The 20,784-nt window shown below is 32.3% G+C and overlaps 2 protein-coding genes across 2 annotated transcripts; both read right to left on the reverse strand.

The window, feature by feature from the left end:
* Positions 1 to 1,324: 1,324 nt before the first annotated feature.
* Positions 1,325 to 7,161, reverse strand: LOC107177408 (uncharacterized). Its single transcript, XM_025100081.2, has 3 exons — positions 5,785 to 7,161; positions 1,542 to 1,658; positions 1,325 to 1,423 (listed from the first exon to the last, which is right to left on the reverse strand). Exons 1-3 carry the CDS (start codon positions 7,159 to 7,161, stop codon positions 1,325 to 1,327), a joined length of 1,593 nt encoding a protein of 530 aa, XP_024955849.2.
* A 7,008-nt stretch (positions 7,162 to 14,169) lies between these two features.
* LOC102629768 (uncharacterized) lies at positions 14,170 to 16,705 on the reverse strand. Its single transcript, XM_006480793.4, has 3 exons — positions 15,531 to 16,705; positions 14,888 to 15,439; positions 14,170 to 14,520 (listed from the first exon to the last, which is right to left on the reverse strand). Exons 1-3 carry the CDS (start codon positions 16,410 to 16,412, stop codon positions 14,410 to 14,412), a joined length of 1,545 nt encoding a protein of 514 aa, XP_006480856.1. The 5' UTR covers positions 16,413 to 16,705; the 3' UTR covers positions 14,170 to 14,409.
* Positions 16,706 to 20,784: the final 4,079 nt, after the last annotated feature.

The raw sequence follows: 20,784 nt of genomic DNA on the forward strand, positions 1-20,784 counted from the left end.
TCACATTATGAGAATTAGTTAGCATATTACCAATAGATGAATATGCCTGAAATGAGTCATCTTATAGCATCGTGCTATAACCTTATCTTATCCCACTTGTCCAATTCCTTACATTTTTACCTTTTAGATAAAAGCTAGTGCATATACTATCTCCGTAGAATTATTGCTCTCGGCTATGTATTTAGCAATCATTTTGTTGATGTATAACTTATTATTTTATTAATTTAGTTTATGTTCTATTTTAATTTATGTTTATTAATTATAAGCTTTTACAACTACTTTTACCGTTAGGTTATTATGTTCTACCTGTAACACCTAATTGGGGTGCATATCATCACACTATTTACAAACATCTCGAATACAACATTTTAGAAAAATTATGTCCTAAGGTGGCTACTACAAATAGAATAATTCTAGACAATTAACTCTGTAATATTGTTCTGATATTTATTTGTTATTTTATTGCCGTAACTTTGGCATACCATTCGGAAGAAAGCTAAAATGAACGTGGAAACTTTTGAAATATTTTTATATTTATAGTAGAAAATTTGAAATATTTTTTACATTTATGCATTTTTATTTTTCTAACATTTATTTAATTCCCTTGATTTTGGCATGCCATTCTGATGAAACCTAAAATATTTTAAACTCATAAATCACTATTAGAAACTTTTAAAATATTTTTATATTTCTATATTTCTACATTTTCATTTTTGCTTTCTCTTCCATTATGGTATTGCTCCATCAACATGAAAAATTTAGATCTATATTCTAGAATTTGAATAACTACATGAGAAATTCAATGCAATCATTGAAGATATTCTAGATAGCAATAAGTTGGCTGAGTTACTGGATAGCCTCGAGAGGCAATGGAGAATATTGTTTATTTTAGGTGTAAAAATATTTGAAATATGCTAGTTGTCTGTTTAATAAATCTGAACATTTATTAAGGGTTGTAAATGAATTTAATGGATTTAATGAGTAAAAACACTATTATTATACAAATTAGGTTAGTAAGGGTATATTGGGTATTTAAGGGGTTTGTTGAGTAAAAGTTAAAATTTCAAAATTTGAAAGTGGATTTATTTTTTTTTTTTCGAGTACTTTAATAATTTTTTTTTTCGAGAAACCACCAAGAAGGTGGAGGGTTAGGCTGAACCCCTACTTGAATATAAATATGCCTAACCAAAATAGAAATGGAAAATGTCAAAGCACACACCCGATGCAACAAATAAGCATATTCCTATCGAATAGGACCCCATGAATGAATTTAAGAAACTATAGTGGCTAAGTCTAACTCTACCTCAAGCATTGAGTAACTGAACTAAATAGCAAGCTCTAACCCCTCATAACCAACCATAAGCTCAGCATAAAGTATCAATTGGCGGTCAAGAAATGATCCAAAAATAGCCAAAATCGCATCCTGATGATTACGAAGAATGCCACTCAAAGCAATTGTCTCAGGATTGCCTCTAGAGCAACCACCCACTATCAGCTTCGCAACCCCAGGGAGGTAACCTCGTCTAAAAAATTAATCGAACCAGCCTCCTGAGTGAAGCTATGACTCCTAAATCCTCTGCAATCCAAGAACTCAAGACTTCTCTCAACTGAGAAGGCTTAAAACTAAAGGGGAAGCTGGCAAGCCTAAGATCTACCATCTGATAGATAATTACATCAATATAATAGAGAAAAACTACAAATCAAACCTGAAAGCATTATGAGCCTTCCAAACTTATCATAGAATAATGCTAAGAAGAAGGACTCAAAGATGACAATGAGAAGGACACATCGGCGCCAATAACGAAACAAAGCATATGAGTAAAAAAAATGACATCTTGCATACCTACAATTTGCCAAAAGTGAACCCAAACTTGGTTAACCGGTGGGCAATTAATAAATAAATACCGAGAAGTCTTAATAGCCGGACCATAAATACATCCAAAGACCATTCAAAATCTTCTCGAACATAAGGCATCATCAGTAGCCAAAAATCCATACAATAATCGCCAGAGAAAAACAAAACCTGAGAAGTGATATCGCTACTAAATAACCAAAAAAGCTTTATCCCTCGGTCTAGCACATCGCACAAACTCCCAAGCTATCCACAAGTAAAAAGCGCCACCAAGGACAAGATCCTACCGAATTAAATACGACTCCTCGCTAGAAAGAAGAACCAAAATGATCTATGTACCAATAAAAAAAGGCAATATATCCTGGAGCTTACCTTTATCGCAGACTGTACACTGTCAATAAAAAGAAACCGGCATCATAGAAGTCATTAGAGGATTATAAATGGCCAAGGGACAAGAGCCCAGCCAACAATAATTCTAAAAACTACACTCTTCATGATTGACCAACCAACCAACGCATATGAGGCTTAACAACACAGCGAGTTGAGCAAATAAATCCCCAGAGAGAAGAGACAGGATATCGAAATTGATCCAGACTGGGATGTGTAGCTCAATTGATCCAGACTGGGATGTGTAGCTCTATCATACTTATACTTCATATAGAAAGCCTATAATGAATTCTACTCCCATAAACGCCACCAAACTTAATCTCAAAAGCCTCAACCATATTATCAAAAGATCGGATACCCAAGCCACATTTGTCAACTAGATAACAAACCATTGAGCATTTACACCAGTGAATTTGTTACCTCGTCCCAGAATCACTCATAAGAACCAAATAAAGAGTCTCTCTAAGTGCTAGACTATAATCGTAGGTGGGCAACGAACATGAAATAGATGCAGTGACATAAAAGATAGTACATATCGAATAAGCATTCGCTTCTCATAGAAAGAAAGTAATCGGTTGGCCCAACCTAAGATCTTATCCCGAACTTTTCAGATCGTATCATTAGAATGCAAAATCTTGAGACACCTTGTAAATACTGGGCACCTAAGATAAGTGAATGGAAGCTGATACAACTGAAAACTAGTGACATAATAGGCAATAAATAAGTGTAAAAGCAAGCCCTCAATGTAGAAACTATTATTGGCCTGACTAGTCAACTATCTCGAAATTACCTCATAATGATATAAAAAATTCCATAAGCTGCTGAAGGCTCGATCGACTTCAATTCGTAAAGAGTAAGTAGTTTAATAAGTTCAAATAGTCGTATTATTAAAAACAATATATGTTCTGTAGATCTACCCTTCAAATAGTATACAACCCAACCCAACCTGCACAAATTGAAAGAAATCAACCCAGTCTAACCTAATGCATAATATATCTCAACACGATCAACCCAACCTATAAAGCTGTGGGTTGGGTCGGGTCGGGTTAGATTGATTGGGTTGGGCTTTTGAAAAAGGCCCATTTTTACTTTTTAGAGTAAGAAGTTTTGATGTAGAATATTGCCCACTTGATGTTTGTCAAAAAGCTTTTATTTTTTTCCCCAAAGATGATAATAATAATAATTAGTATATTTACGCCAATCCAATTGAGCTCGTTCTTGACACTTAAGAACAACAAATTGATCAATTTGTTTCATAAAAAAAAATATAAATCACCTAATAATATAATCCAAATCGATTCTTAACAATAAAAAGTTGACCAATTTGTTTCAAAACATAACTCAATAAGTAAATTACAAAGAACTAAGAACCCTTTTGCGGTTGGGTTGCTATTAAAAAAGGCTTCCAAGTTGTGACGTTTTGTTGTGTTCTATGTGTGAGTGGCTATTTTTTGAACCAAAGGAATTTGCTTTAGAGTTACTACAATTGGGAAAGTTGTGGCTGTTGTGAGAGGCTTTCTAATCCTTTTATATTTATATTTTGTTTTTCTAATTTTTATATAAAATATCAAAATTACACACACACACACATTTACATATGGCGGGTTGGGTTGAAAATTCGGTTGGGAATTTCACAACCTAGCCCAATCCGTATATTTCACCGACCCAACCCAAACTGTAAAAAATCATGTGGGATTGGTTTCATGGGTTGAGCGGGTTGGTGCCTACCCCTAAAAATAATCATATTAATTTAATATTTATAATATTCTTTTTTTTTTTTTCAGATTTAGTTATTTATTAGAAAAAATCAAGTTTTTCATTTCATATATATGGATTCTGTACATAAGTATAATATTTGACAATTGTCGAATGAGCAATTAATCATATTTTCGTTACATAAAAATGTGAGTAAATTATTTTTTGTAAAAAATTATAAAATTTAAATAAAACTAGCTTTATTTGTCTTCTTAAATTCTTTCCATTAAATAATATCTCATTCCCTTCATCAATTCAAATGTTATGCATATCAAATAATTTTTCTTAATTTAAGAAAGGATCTAATAAACAAGATAATAATTTATTTATTTATTTATTTATATTAATTAATTCACTAAAGGATAGCATTATAATGTAAAAAAAATTAAAAAGTGGGGTGGTTATACAAAAAAAAGGGGAGAGAAATATTGCTATCCTTTGGAGATAATATGAAAGAGTAATAATAGACACCTCAAATTTTTTATCCCAAATTTCATCTTAAATGATATATCATTCATTTATTGGTTGGTAAGTCATTACAAGATCCAAATGAATTAATCGTATTATTCTCACTAACCAATTGAAGAATGCTACGTCATTTGGGACAATTTTTTAAGATAAAAAATTTGGGATGTGTAGCATTACTCAATATGAAATAAATAACAAATTTCAATAATAAATTTCTAATTAATTAATTAATTTATTTATATCAAGCTTGATGATTCTTGCAATTAGAAATTTACTAGAACTTCTTAAATCGACCTTGTGATGGCACAATCTAGACATATAGGCTTTGAACAGACATAATATACTTCTTAATATTTAAAAGAAACCTCACAGTACATTTGTGCGGTTTAAACCCTCAACTTAAAAATAATATGATGAGACAGTCCATATCGACTAAAAAGTGATTTGTACTTTGAATCATTTATTATTTTAATAGAGACACGCAAAAAAATAATAAAATAAAGATCTAAATAGTCAAATATTCAACAAGTTAGGTGCCCGAACTTGATTCAATGATTTTCAGAATTCTTATCTTCTTTTTAAAGATGGGGAAAATTTTATCCAACAAGCGAGGGCTTCATTTATTTTAGTAATCCGATAGCTCATTGTTTTAATTATTTTACAATTGTGTTGCCCAAATTAGGTGTCAAAGTGTTTTGTGAACACTCACATAGCTTAGCTTTCGCAAGAAAATGATAAATTTAACTCTATCGACATGAATTATAAATTATTTAATTTGTCAATCAAACTATCAATAAAATAACTTGGTTTTCAACATCCACCAAACATAGATAATAACAGATATATTTCTTTTGTTTATAGTAACTTTACACCCATTTTCTCACTCAAACCAATAGGTATATACCCTACACCCTGCCTCATCCTAAGTTAACTATCTCTCTTCCCATGAAAATCACAAACTAAAAGTCTATAAAAATTGTTCTCTGGCTTCACCAGTTTACCCAAATGAAACCCTAGCTTAATCATTTGTAAATTTACTCTGCAATCTTAAGATACCCATTAACTCAAACATGCAATTCCATATTCAAACAACCGAAACCACAAAAGCATTTAGGAAAAGACCAAACTAGAAGTACTGCAACATAGAAGCTTTGATTTAAAGATGCTAATTAATTTCATTGATATATACTTACTTAGTAATATAATACTTAAAAGATTTCTGGAAAATTATTATATACTTGTCATCGACACCCATCCCCAGATGGCCGCCCGCCAAGCCTTTTATTTTCGTACCTATATATACAACTCAACCCGACCAGAACCTCTACAATGGCAACTTCTGTCTTCTCCAAATCCGCAAAATGCAATGTCTGAAACAACATCACCGTCGGCTTAGCATCAAACCTTTGCTTCTCTAAGTACCTCTCCTGCTGCCACTTCACCGTGTCATGCGCCACGGGGGCCAACCACGACATCATCTCCTCCAACGCTTCCCTCCAACCTTCGGCCAGCGAGTGTGAACCGCCACTCCCCTCGTGTGCCCTCGTACACCAGTGTCCCCACAGCTTCCCCCTCACCGTCGTCTTCAAATTCTCCGGCAACAACTCGTAGAGATACCCACGCGCCTCGTCGTTAATGCACGTAGGCGCGTATAAGTATCTCTCCGCATATATGATTATGTTTGCGTATCGTAGTGCGAGTCCCGCGCCACCCACCGTGGACTCCGTTGCTAATTGCATAACCTTTTTGTTCTTGACAACATCAAGAGGGATTCTTTTTCCAATCACTTTGTCTTCAGATTTCGGTAAAGGGCCCGATTTGGCAATCCGGATTGTTCCGAATTTCTGTGATGATTTAGCAATCGGACCCGATTTTGACGTGAAGTGCATGAAATTTGTATCTGGGTGGACACGCATGCGTTGGGACGTAGGTTTTGTAATTTTTGAAGGGCGAGGGAGGTCTGAGACGTACTGCCCGAAGAGTAGACAGATTCTTGCGTATATGATCGTGATTACACGTGTCATAAGACCGACGCTCTGATCGAACGTTTGGTTCCACAGCGAAACGTCTCTGTAATGCTTCACTTGTTTTCTTTGATAAGCGATCTTCTCGTCGAAGTAATCGGTGTTGGCTTTGTTGGCTTGCTTCGGGCCGAGATTTTGCTTCCATTTCTTGATTTTCCCCTCCGATATTTCCAACTCGGTGAGAGATTCCAAGGCAGCGTGCAAGTTGGACGTCGCCTTCACGTATTTATCCATTTTCTCGACGAGTTTCTCGACGCTCTTCGACGCGTACTCCAACTTGCCGAAATCTCGGACTCCGAGACACATTTCGGCGTAGGTTTGATCGAATCGGTTCAAGCTGGCATCCGTGCACTTTCGTCCCAAGCGGGTGACGGCGTTAACGGCTCTGTTGAGTTCTTCGAGCTTCTCGGCGCATGCGAGGCTGAGAAGGAACCGCTCGTCGCTGGAGTTCAAGAACGCGACGCCTTGAGATTTCAAGGCGCCTTCGCAAAGCTCCGAGAACTCCTCGCTGGAAAGTGACCTGTAAAGATGGACGAGACGGGACATGGTTCTGGCCGTTTCAAAAGAGAGGATGCCAAGGGTTACAGAAGAGGGGGAGGAGGACTTGTCAAGGCAGAAGAGATTGCGGGTGTTAATGTGGGTTGTTTTGGTGCTTGCACCGGAGAGCCAAGCCATGGTGGTTTGCATGACCATCGGCGGCGGTGACGGGCCGGGGTTAGGGCTCCGATGACGTATCCTGATCCAGAATTTGGTTTGGATGAAGAAGATGGTCTGATTCTAATAATAGGATCGTATATAAATGGTGTGTGGAGATAAAGAGGGACAGACATTTCCAAGCTTCTTCTTCTTCATAATTGACGCGTTTTATTAGTAGGAAGAGGGCTGGATTAGAGATAGAACCGGACTTAGAATCCAGCCACGTAAGTTTTTATTATTATTCTAGTTATGACAGTTGGAAATTTAGGGTGTGAATGCTTTGTGTGTTGTGTCTGTTGCACACACATCAGTCCCTTGGAATTTTAGGACAGGGCGTCCCGTTCAAATCATTGTCACGTCGAAGATTTAATGAGAAGGGGGGTCCCCCTAAATACTTGAAAATCACTTAATAATTAAATCATAATTAAAAATAAACAAGATGTATTATTATTCTACTTGAACATCCATTCAATATTTTTCACACAAATGGTTAATGGTTAGATGATTTTGCATATGCTCATTTCCTTAGTAATTACATTGAATTCTATAATTTTATACAGCCAATTGTGTGAGAGACATCGGTTTGTACGTAAATTTTTTTATTAAATTTAATTTGTATATATCCTATCAATATGGAATTATTAAAACGGCTAGCTAGTTAGATTCATTGATTAAAAATTAGAACCACTTCTTTAATTATTGTACTTGAACATCCATTCAAGATCAAATATTATTTTGGCCATTTGTAATTATTTGAATTATCGAGTATGTCTTGTGTGAACATATATAAGAAATAATTGGATGTGACCTTTTTCTTTCGAAGCGAAGGAATCTTGATTTGATTTTTCGTTGAATTCTCGTTCCAAAGGTACTTCATTTTTTACTTGTATGTGACATAAACCAAACATTTAAAAGATTATTCATCGAGAAGACTCATTTTTTTTTTAACGTGCAAATATTGGTTTAGCGTGCATTGCCTCGAGATTCAAGATTAAGACATATCTCTATGACCAATGGGTATTTGGTCCAATGGGAGAAGCCTTGTACTTACAATGTTAAGTACAAGGGTTCGAGTCTCCATAAGAGCATTATGGAGGTTAGTTTCAGTTCTTCCTCAATTACAACTAATTGAGCGGAGACAATCTCTCCCTTACGAAATGTGAGTGGAGTAAGCACCTCTCGAATATTAGAGAGGGTTTAAAGTGTTTGGGCAAGTGCTTTGGTAGATTAATGTATGACAGTGATCCCAGTTATTTAGTACGATTGTAAATATTATAATTGTAATGTCTGATGTAATATCAGTAACAATCTGTGTATAACAAAAAAAAAAAAAAGACATATCTCTATGACCCACGTCTCTATAGCACTAAAAAGTGTCCTGATTTCTCACAGTGGTTTCTACTTGGTCCAATAAAAGTCCTAACATAGTGAAGTTACTTGTTTGGTTCTATTAAGTCAAGTCTTTCAATTATCAAAACAAAGAAAAAGAAAAAAATAAGTCAAGTCTCTTAAGCCATGAATCCGTGTTTCTTGATTCTTTAATTTTCTATCTTTTCCCATTGAGATCGTAGAAATCTAATTTCAATCGGTGACGCTTTCAGGTAAAATCTGTCATTTGTTTATTTGACTGAATTTGCATATTGGTTTCTGAATTCTAGTTGTGATTAATAATAATGATATATAGGGGTCAACCAGAAGACTTTGACCAGCCCAAAAGTTGGAAGAAAATAAATTTGTTGAAGAAAATGCTTTATGAATGCTATATTTTCTGCGATACATTGCAATGCCGTATAATACTCGGTTGCCAAAGCCCAGTAAGCTCATCTTTCAAGGTTCTCGCGTAATTTTCTTTCCTTTTAAGACTTAGTCCAATCAATGGAGAGAAAATACTAAGGTAGGGTTTACATTTTGGATTGGAGTGTGAATCTTGAGGAGTGGGAATCCTAAGATTGGGAGTGTGGAGTGGGAGTGTGAGTAGGTTATTTATTTACATTGGAATTGGAGAATGGAATTGAAACTAGAATCCAATTTATTTGTTTACATTGTCTTGGATTGAGAGTAAATAGTTTTAAATTATAATTTTACCCTTATTTAAATAATTATAATTTGTAATTAAAAAATTAATAAAAAATATATTTAAAAAATAAAATAAATATTTTATTATATTTGTAAATTAATAATAATTATTAATTTTCTTAATTATGTAAATCATAATTTTTTATTTAATTTTAATTTAAATTATGTGAATAAAAATTATTAATAATAGCAACACAAATGAAACATTATTATTGATAATATAGTACAAAATTAATATTTTCTTAGAATAAAATATTTATTATTATTAATTAAATAAATAATTAATATTTATTAAAATTAATGTTTAATATTATTATTTTTAATGAATTTAATTTATAAAATAAAATAATATTATTATTTAAATAAATATAATATTTATTTATTTTTATTTTATTAAATTTAATAAAATAAATATGTTTATAATTATTATTTTTAATAAATATGATATTATTTATTTTATTAAATATTATTTATTTATTTTAATTATGAGGATAAAAAAGGAAGAGGGGGGAGTGGATTCCCACTTCCACCTCTCCCCATGGGAGTGGGAATCCCACTCCCCCACTCCAAAATTAGGTGGGACCCACGGAGTGGGAATCCCACTCCCCCTTAAAAATGGTAAGTAAATACTAGAGTTGAAGGAATCCACACTCCACACTCCCACTCCAAAAAGTAAACACAACATAAAAGAACTAAACGACGACAGAGCGATGATTGAATAAACTGCAGTATTACTTAATTATTATGTATATATTCTTTCAACAACATATGGTATTACAGTTAATTCCACCTTTCTTTTGTTTAGTTTTCTTATTTAAATATTAATATTCAATAGAAAACATCAAAAGAAATATAGAGCATAATAAATTAGACAGTGGATTAGAACTTCTTGGTATTATACACTAACCTAGTTCTACAAATAATTCTAATAATTTATGAGCAAAAAAAAAATTAATAACAATAGAATGTGCATTTATTGCAAATAACAATCGATTATTTGAGTCGCAATTTGAGTGAGTTCTAATGTTATGCATCACTTATCTATTACATGATGGATTTTATAACTTATAAAATTACTTAACCACCAAATAGATGAATGACTCCTAGTAGGATTAACATATTGGGATGCCTAGCATTATTTGCAAACAAGCAAATCACAAAATAAACATCTTTATTATTTTGATCAATGATTTTCAAATATATTTTTAGTAGCTAAAAAGTTAATTTGATCTTTCCCTTATGGTCCTTTCAAAACATAAAAATTAAATTAAAAAATATTTGTAGTTTCCTTGTATTTTTCTTTTGGTGGAGTTATTTATACTCTAAAATTTTTTTTAAAATTAACTTGTGTTTTGTACACTCTTTAAAATTTAAAAAAAATTAATCATCACTCAGACTATTTAAATTAATTAATTTTATTTATTTAAAACATTAATAAAACTATTCAACACTCTCAATTTTAAGAAATTTAGTATGTATTTATAATAATGTAATCAAACAAGTTGTGAATAAATTATTTAAGACAATTTTAGTTAATAATTTTTATTTAATTTTTGTTTAATATTAAATTTTGCATCCGAAATTACTCATAATGAAAGTATTCTGTAAATACTACGAAAAAGAAGAAGAAAAAGACGGAGAAGAAGAAGAAGACCAAGAAGAAAAAGAATGGTCAAAAGACAAAAAATATATGGTAGTTTCATAGTACTTTTTTAAAATTTCATTCTTTTAAAAAAAGTAAGTATTCCACATACATAGTAGTCAAATTCTTTTTGAAATATGATTTCTTCGTTGTCCATCTAGGTATTTATTAAGATTTTAAAAATAAAAGTTTTAGGGTATAAGGCATAAGGTATAAGACTTATACATTAAATAATGGGTGTGTTATATGATCAACTCACAATGTGTTTACTAATTGAGAATGAGAATAAGAATGAGGGAATGAAAATGAATGATGTGTTTACTTAAATAAAAGGTGGAATGAGAGCCAAAGTAGTGGGCCCCACCTGAACTTGGGAATAATTATTAAAGTTCTCATTCTTATGGGGAGGTGGAAATGAGAATCTCATTCCATAAAATGACCATATTATTCTCACTTAAAATTTAAAATTCTCATTTTATCCTTCCTTATTATTATTATTATTATTATTATTATAGTTGTAATTATTTATCATAATATTATTATAATTATTAATCATTATAATTAATATTAATAATAAAATTACTATAATAATAATTATTATTAATAGTAGTAGTAGTAGAAATAATAATAAGTATTAATTATACTAATAATAACAATAATGATAATAATAATAATAATTATTAACCATAATTATTGTTAATAATAATAATGTTGTTGTTATTAAAATAATAATAATAATAATAACAATAACAATAATAATAATAATAATAATAACAATAATAATAATAATGACAATAATCAACTAAGGTCGGTTTAATAACTTGTAAGTTGTAACAATCCATTCTGATTACAAGATAAAGTAAACATATCAATGACAATACAACTCATTTTGATTCTAATTTCCATAGCTAAAGTAAACAATTCATTCTGATTCTTATCCTCCATTCCAATTTTAGTCCATTCCAATTCTATTATATTCCGATTCAAACCCATTTCGATTAGTAATTAGTAAACACACATCAAAGTAATGATGTAATAGTAACTTATATTAAATTGTCCTTAACAGTAATTCACATGATAGATATTTTTATAATAATTTTTTTATTAAATCAGAGTATTCAAAATAATTTTTAAAGTACAAATAACCCACCATTTTCCATTTCAATTTATGTATTCCAAGTGAAGAGAGTCTTAAGATAGATTGCGTGTATTTTACCAGTAATATCCTTTATTATTATGTTCGTTACCTCGTTTCCCACTATCACGTCAAAACTTACGTATATGTCCTTTAGCATAACATCCTCTTTCCTAACAAACTTCATGGATGTATCCAAAATGATTTGTTTAATCCATAAATTATTATCTTTCAACAATCTGTGTTGACTAATTAATGATACTTTGTCATAGAGAAAAATTCTCTTTGTATTGACCACTTGAGATGGTTGTATCAAGATAACATTGTTTCACTATTAGCACCTCTTCATTAATCTTATAAAATTTCATCTATCACAATTACATTTAAGATAAATATAAATAAAAGTATAAAAAATTAAAAAATTTAAGTAATCCCTCATTTTTGCATCTACAATTTTAAGCTCGAAGAAAATAATATTAGTGTTAGTGCCTAAAATTATAATCATTTGTACTGTGCCAGTGTCTAGAAAATAAAATAAAAACAGATGATGAAATATTCTCATGTTACTCCAGGTTTGGGTTAAGGAACGACGACACTTGACAATAATAGGAACCATATGGGAACTTATACTAAGCCTAAAAGAAAAAAAAATCACTTATGCAATCTGAAACATCAACAATAAGTAGCAAATAATTATTAATAGGATCAAGAGTTGAAAATTCAAATATAGACAAAATATTTAACAAATCTAACAGCGTCAAATAAAATAAAAAGATGAATGGTAGAGATTTAGTTTTGAAATCAAATATCCTATCAATTCCGCTCTTTTTGATCTATAAATACATGCTAAAAGGATTGAGAACGGACTTTTTGACTAATTTCTCACCTAACTAAGAGAAATCCAGATTTTAGATTTATAGAATTATGAAACATATGCTGACAAAAGCATTAGAGTATATTTACATGTACACTTTCAAGTCTAGTTTGTGAAGATACTCAAAAACAAGAAAGAAAATTCATTTTAACAGTACAAGCAGGTATAATTTCATCTTTTGTGTACTCGGATTATTGAATGTCTTTGGCGTCATCTGTGAGAAATTGAATGAAAAGCCATGACACTGCACCATGGATGAGGAAATTTCATTTGTTAATTGAATTGTGTAAATAATTTTTAGAGTACAAGTAGGTCAACTCCCAAAAATGAGGAAGTTCTCTTCTTCTTCCTTTTTTTTTTTTTTTTTATAGACTGGAAGCCTTTTAAATAGGCTTTTGAATCACAAATTAATAATAAAAAATAGATTAAATATGAAAATAAATAAATATAAAACCATTAAACAAATCATAACTCAGAACAATTAAAAAACGAGTCCAACTACTGGTACCCCTCCAAAATTCTATTGAAACACCTTTTCAAATTATACTCCACATAATGTCGAAAATACCTCTTTTTTCCCTAAATAATCATCTTTTTCGTTTGTAATTTTGTTTCTATTTATCTGTCATCTAAATAATGAATATGTGTGTCGATGATAACATTTGTAAAAAAAAATCAAGGAAACAGATATGTACCTATGAAATGAGAATAAATTATTATATAAATCGCTTGCGGGCATTAACAATCGAAACATTTCCCAGAAGTCCAAAAGCAATTACAAGTAGATGTTCTTCTCCAATGAATCTATGAATCCGGCTGTGGGAGTGGGGGTTGCATTGCCATGAAAAATTGTTCATGTATAATGAAAAAGAGAAGAGAGATAGAGCCCAAAAAAAAAAATAAAAATCATTCATGTTCTAGCAAAATAAATTAAAGAAATTTTAAAAAAGAAGAAAATAAAATTAAAGAGATATAAGTGGGGTTAATTTTATTTGTATTGGTCTTTAAATGTAATTTTAATAAAACAAGGATTTTATAAGATCAATGAAGGAGTGCCAACAGTTCAACTCTAAAAAAAGAAAAGAAAAGAGAGTTTGTAATTTTATTAACTTTTAAATGGAGTATGTTCGGGGGGTTTACAAAGAAGGGTATTTTTGGTACTAAATAAAATATAATTAAAAAAGATTTTAAAGAAAATTTTGGAGGAGTGCCAACTGTCTGCATGTTGAGTTCCATTAAATAACAATAGAAGAAAAAAAATTGTATTTTGAATGTTCTTCTCTCACGGTCATGGGCAAGATAGAATTAATTAAAAAATCGCATGGCCAGCAACGGCAGCATCGAAAGTACAAGGAAGAAGCAGCTTGGTGCTTTCATCAACCTAACAAGGCCGCACGGCTGATTAACGGGTTTCGTATTAGTTAAACTTTACAATCATTGACGCTGTTTCTCAATGAAACCTCTACGAGTATAGTCTATGAGATTGCCGTTTGTTTTCCTCTACGGTGGCGTCACACTCTCAAAGGGCTTGCATTCTCTGATCTTGATCCGGACCGCACTGTTTCTACTTCCTCCACCGTTGATCACCTCACAACACTGCCTACGTGGCGCCTACACATTCAATCATCGCCAAACATGTTAGACTCTATGTACATAGATATTCAAGCTCATCGTGTCCTGCACGAATTGCGCGTAAATTGTTGCTTATACTAATCGAAACCCCTTTTGCAAGTTGGCCTATCCCTAACCAATAAAGTTGTGACAATTAGCTCTCACAGTTAACGTTGCTACACTATTTTCATTATTTTACCTAAATGGGCCCCTTTAATTTAAGGTCAAGTGACCATATTCTTAGTAAATTAACTAACTTTGGAATCATAAAATCGATGGATGCAATGATGCGCTGTGAGTCAAATAACGTATGATACGCTTCAAAGAAAACAAACGTATGAAGACAAAAGAGAAAGATTAATCTTACCAATTTCCAATGGTCTGGATCCAAAGTGGAAGCTGAGACTTGGAAACGTTTGACGGCCAAAGCCGGAGCATAGGCTTTGTTGTCACAGTCTTTGTCATGTTCGCTTTTAACTCTTTCATACGTGGTCAACGTTTGGTCCTTACCCTTACCCACTTTCTGAACCCGATCCAAGAAATAAATAATGGGTCTTTCACACGGGTTCGGGCTGAAGTACTGGGTGTTAAAAGTAAACGGCTCATCCGACCAACTCCTCCAAGACTTGAACGTCAAATACGCCGTTTCCAACCTCTTAGCCGTCTCCAAAGAGGGATACAACTGTACGGTGTAACCCCAAGAGACGGAAACGGTCCAGTTTCGACTCAAATCATAACAGAAACTCTGCTGCACGGCCCGATTAGGATCCGTTTTATACGCACCCATGAGCTTTTTCAGCGATTCGATTTGTGACATATTTGGAAATATCGGCAGCACGTAGTCCAGATGATGCAACGACACAATTGGTGCCAATGGGTGCGCCGCTAGTAACCCATACGGATCCCCTCGTATATCAATCTATATCAATAATTAACCAGAATTAATCAAATGAAATGTAATTAGTTTAATCGAATGCTGTCAAAGTTTTCTTTCTCGAACATCACAATACCTGATGGAAACCAAGTTCTTTGGTGACGGGGACACCGATTTCAGCCATGCAACCTTGGACTTTCTGATCGGATCCGTAAAATGAAGCGTATCGGTCAATGCAACCGTCTAAAACCCTAACGAGCTCGGCGGCTAAAGGGTAACTAATGGCGAAGCCGCCGCCGCCGTAAGCCATGGTGTAAGAATGAATGACATCTTGTTCAACGCTCTCGCTATTGCCACCGATGTAATACATCTGGTTATGATCGTATCTCCCTAAAACTGTAACCAAATTCTCTAAGAAAAAAACGGTGTCATCATCTCCCAGGACGAACCACCGGACGTCACCTAACCCTAGCCGAAACGTTTCCTTAATGATGCGTGCAATACGTATCGCTGATCTCGTACCGTACCAGCTCGTGTACTGAAACCTAGACGTGTCCTGGGAGACCTTATACGGCGGTGACGTGGCCGGCCATGTTTTGTTAGGCTTCTCGTCCAGCCAAACGAAGCCACGCGTGAGGCCCGGCTTCCACCAGAGCTCGCAGTAATGTCGGCGATCGTCCCATGTGTTGGCGGACCCACCAATGCCGAATACGATGTGGGATACGTTTGTTTTAGGTTCATTGTAAAGGGTTGTGTTCTGTCGGGTGAGTAATTTCTTCTGGCTGCTTAATAATCTGTTGGTGTCACATTGAGATTGAGGGCAATTAGAGGTACTGTAATGTAATTTGTTGGATAAGGCGTAGAAGAACAATAGGTAAATTGAAATCACAGTGAAGATGAAAAGGGCAGATTTCATGAAGAGAGAAACTATGTCCATTGGTTTTATTAATGGAGAAACAAGGAGCTTCCACGTTTTGAATGGATTCTGAACGTGATTTTCTCGTGAAGAAGGAGACATGTGGGCCAGGTTTAAGGAGGACGATAACGCAATAACCCCACCAGAAAGAAATGCGTTTCTGAAAAATGAAAAATGGATTTTGAGGAATTGGTTTTTGAATAGAAATCAAATTTTGATCCCTAGAGAGTTGTAGATTGATGATCACTTGACGATCAGCATAATTTTCTCCAGTTCCTCCTTTGAACGTCGCTTCTTCTTCTTCTTCTTCTTCTTCTTATTCTTAAAAGCATGGGAGAGAGACGTGAAATAATGTCTGACAATTTTTTTTTTTTTTCCCTTCAATGAAATTTCTCTTTCATTATCATGATTTATACCAAAGGAGAAGGAAAGTTCCCTTACAATGCGGCAAATTGAATTTGTGGGGGATTATGTTGTCAATTTGTTTCCTGGAAAAGTCAAACTCATCATGGCGTGTCATTATGTTTTCATTCAAAATAAAATATTACACCTCGCTTTGCTTTTGAATTTGTTTCCTTATTAAGAATGAGAATAACATTGTTCCCACTTTCCGGCCGTTTTGGGTTCCAATATGGTATATAATGAATAAAATATATTGACATTTAAAGAATTTATAGATTTTTTAATCTATTTTTTGCTAGCTAGGAGGATATTATTAAGGATACTTGAAGGAATAGTTATTGTGGGATTTTGTTCTTGTGGCGTAGATATTATCATAGTATACGAATAAAAATAAAAATTTATAATCAAAATTTAAGTTAGGTTACTATTCATGCCAATACCCATACTTTTGTAATATGCAACAAAATTTAAGAATTTTGGAAAAAAATTTAAAAGGAACTGGTTGCTTTAATTGATTTAAAATTATTTTTTGTACCAATTATTTATCTATTATTATGATCCAATCATCTAGAAATTATTTAATTTGAAAAAGGGTTGTATTGGTATTAAGAAAATCATAAGTAATAAATGTAAATTTACTGCGAAAAAATAAATATGTGAAAGTATCAAAATTTCAATATATATGGTCACATTTATAAGTGGTAAGATCGCATTTATTACTTACCGTTTATCTTAGGTTCACATGCACTTAGAGGTTAGAGCACATGTTTAAACAAGAAAAATTCGGAAAGAAATTAAAATTTTGTAATTTACTTTTTACCATGAAAATACCTATAAATCATATTTTTTTAACATGGAATCAATGAGAAAATTCACAAGCCCCTATACGATTTAAAGTCAATTTGGTAATACTTGTAACTTTTAAACTAATTGTTATTAGCCGTGCTGTTAAAATAATCAACTGTGAATAATATCAATTAAATATTTCGTAAAATTTAGTTCTAAACGTGCTGTGAGTTTTAAAAGTAATAGTCTATGTTTGGTAAATCTTACTATTAAATTGTTGTAATAATGTAAATACTTAAATTAAATATAATGTTGAATAAAATTTATTTAAATATTTATAAAGAAGTATATAAATATTTTTTATTTTGATATCTCAATATAATTGGTAATGGTAATAATAATATTTTTAAAGTCAATAATTTTATTACCTAATTAATAAGATCATTTTAGAGTTTTATAATATAAAAGAGGATATTTATGGAATTGCATTAAGTATAAAAATTGATTCTCAAAATCAGATTTTGAGAAGTTACTCCTTTCAAAATCTGCTATAGGACAAGGTGATTTTGCGAAAAATGATTTCTAAAAAAAATTTACCAAACACTAAAATTAACTTTTAACTTTTTAAAAATCACTTTTGAACCTCCCAAAAATTTCCAAATGGGCCCTTAGTAGTCGAATTATTACCTAAACATTTAGTTAGGGGTATATTCCCAACTGATGTCAACATTCTGCCCCTCCTTTGCACTTCATGAAAAAGGAAGACTTGTGAGATTAGAGTCTAATATTCTTAACTTAATTTGGATACGCTAAGAAAGCTTAGGGAAAGACACTCAATCTTTATCATGAAAAAAATAGGTAGGTATTCTTTACACTAAAATTGGCTAACTTATCAATCATTATATTTCTCTCACGAAAAACATGCAAAAAAGATAATGTTTGTTGAAGCCATCTTAATATGACTAGAGATCCAACTTGAATTAATGAAGTTACCATGGCAGTTGTTATGAGTTATTGCGAATGCAAGAAATTGCAAGAGTCACTCTCAACCCAAAGGAAAACTAGCCCTTGTTTAAAATAAACTCCATAGTAAAATGACTAAAACGAATGCCCAAAGGATTGGCAAAGCTACCATAAAAGCTATTCGAACTATCATGAAACGCACTTGTAGCAACAAAGATGTTAAGTTTGCCCCTTGATATGTAAACCATCACAACCAAAATGACTAGAAATTAAGTTCTATTTCCACCTATGTGAGAGTGTGGCAACTCTAAATTTTTTACTATCCACAAAATCTTACCAGTTAGAACTAATCAATATCCATATAATCTTAAATTACATCAATTAAAGAAATATACACCCCTTTAAAATATTTTGTCAATTTATTTAGGATGTACAAGTTTGGATAGATACACTGAGTAGTCTAAAATTATTATTTTTAGAATAAAATTGCATATCCATAACTTATCCTAAAAGATTCATCTTAAATGTGATTTGACACTCGTAGATAGTAAAAAATGATTCTTCACAATAATTAAAATAGTTTGTGCTACTTTTTGGAGTATTGCGATATTTACAAAGTTAGAATAAAAAATTTGTATTCCAATTGGTGTGTGATTAGGTGTGAACTTATGTTATAACTAAGAGGGCCAGGAGAATAGGTAAAAAATAAAGAAAAATAAGGTCTCTACTAGAAATTTAGCACAATTCTTAGTCGGGATTTTCACTCTCCCCTATTATCTTGTAAACATATAATATCAAACTAGCATTAAGAAGATATATATCGAGAAAAAAAAAGATCATTCACATAACATAAAGAGACATAATAATTTAACGTACTTGATATCTGATTGATCTATGCCCAAGAGTATTGTTTTACTCGGATTTTTGCTAGGATCTAATCTGAACCATTAAGTAGTTGTTCTTACCAGATCTAAGTCAAATCCAATTAAAACAAATAAAATTTATAAATTAGGGGGAGAATGGGCTAAGTTTGGGTTGAGATATGTTTTTTAGACATTTAGGGCAGAAGGTATAACTGATGTGATTTGGGAAATGAGCTGCATTCATTTGGAAGGTGAGTTAAGGTGATATGTGTTTTGAACATTATGGAGAACTCAATAGAACTCGTAGGAGTTAATTTAGAAAGTTGATGTAGGGAGCTTAAGAGAGCTCAAGGAATAGCTTCGGTGAACTAAAGGATAACTTCAGGGAGCTAATTTAAGGACCTCAATAGAGGTCCTAGGAGAACTTCGATGAGGTCATATATGAAATGTGAACTAGGCATCAAAACCATCATAATAAGAAGAGAATAAGAATAAAAAAATAAAGAACACAAAATATTTTAAGTGGTTTAGCCTTTTAGCTTATATCCAGAGGAGTAATTATCTCCAATTCACTATGTATGTGAAATGTTACATGATTCTCATTACAATATTAATAAAACCTTATTAAAGGCTGATTATGGTGGATAATAACATGAGGGAGATGTGGGTCTTATAGAGACTAGAGAGTTTTCTAATAGAAGAATATTAGAAAAGCTTATTTGAGAGATGAGATGGCTAAGATCTTCCATGGAGGTATAAAAATGAAGGCAAAAGAAGATGAACCAGTTTTTTAAGAAATCAAATCTTGCTCTTGTAGTTGGATAGAACAAAAAGAGAGATATATCATTCTCTCAAGTAAGATTTTGGATAATAAAACAGTGGCCTCTGAAATACAAGTAACGCAACCCAAGAGGGGGGTGAATTGGGATTTTAAAAATTATGCAATACAATTCACTCAACAAATCAATCTAACGCCTTAATGAAATAGAAAACAATAAATTCAAACAAGCTTAAAAATAAAAGAGCAAGGGAAGAGAAAAACAAACACATGGATTTTTACGTGGTTCAGCAATCCCTACCTACGTCCACGCCTCCAAGCCAACCAAGCTCGATGATTTCAATATCCAAGCCTCTCAAGGCTTCAAGTTTTTACAATTGACTTATAATGTGTCAATAAACCTTTACAATCAAGAGATTATCTCCCCAATCTCTTTACCCCAAGTGTTTCTCACACTTATACACTCACAATTTGATAAGAAATGAAAATTACAACAAAAACTCTCTTTAAGAGTGGATATGCAAATAATAGCTCACAATGATTCAATCTATGATAATTTGCGTTTTGGAAGCTCAATATATGTTGTATGATCTTATATTTGCTTGCATTAGTTCTTAGAATAGTTTGAGTTGAGTTTTTATAGTTAAAGCCCGAAAACTAACTGTTATAGGCAAATTCTCGC

This window comes from Citrus sinensis, chromosome 6 (genome assembly GCF_022201045.2).
Source record: "Citrus sinensis cultivar Valencia sweet orange chromosome 6, DVS_A1.0, whole genome shotgun sequence".
Lineage (NCBI taxonomy): Eukaryota > Viridiplantae > Streptophyta > Magnoliopsida > Sapindales > Rutaceae > Citrus > Citrus sinensis.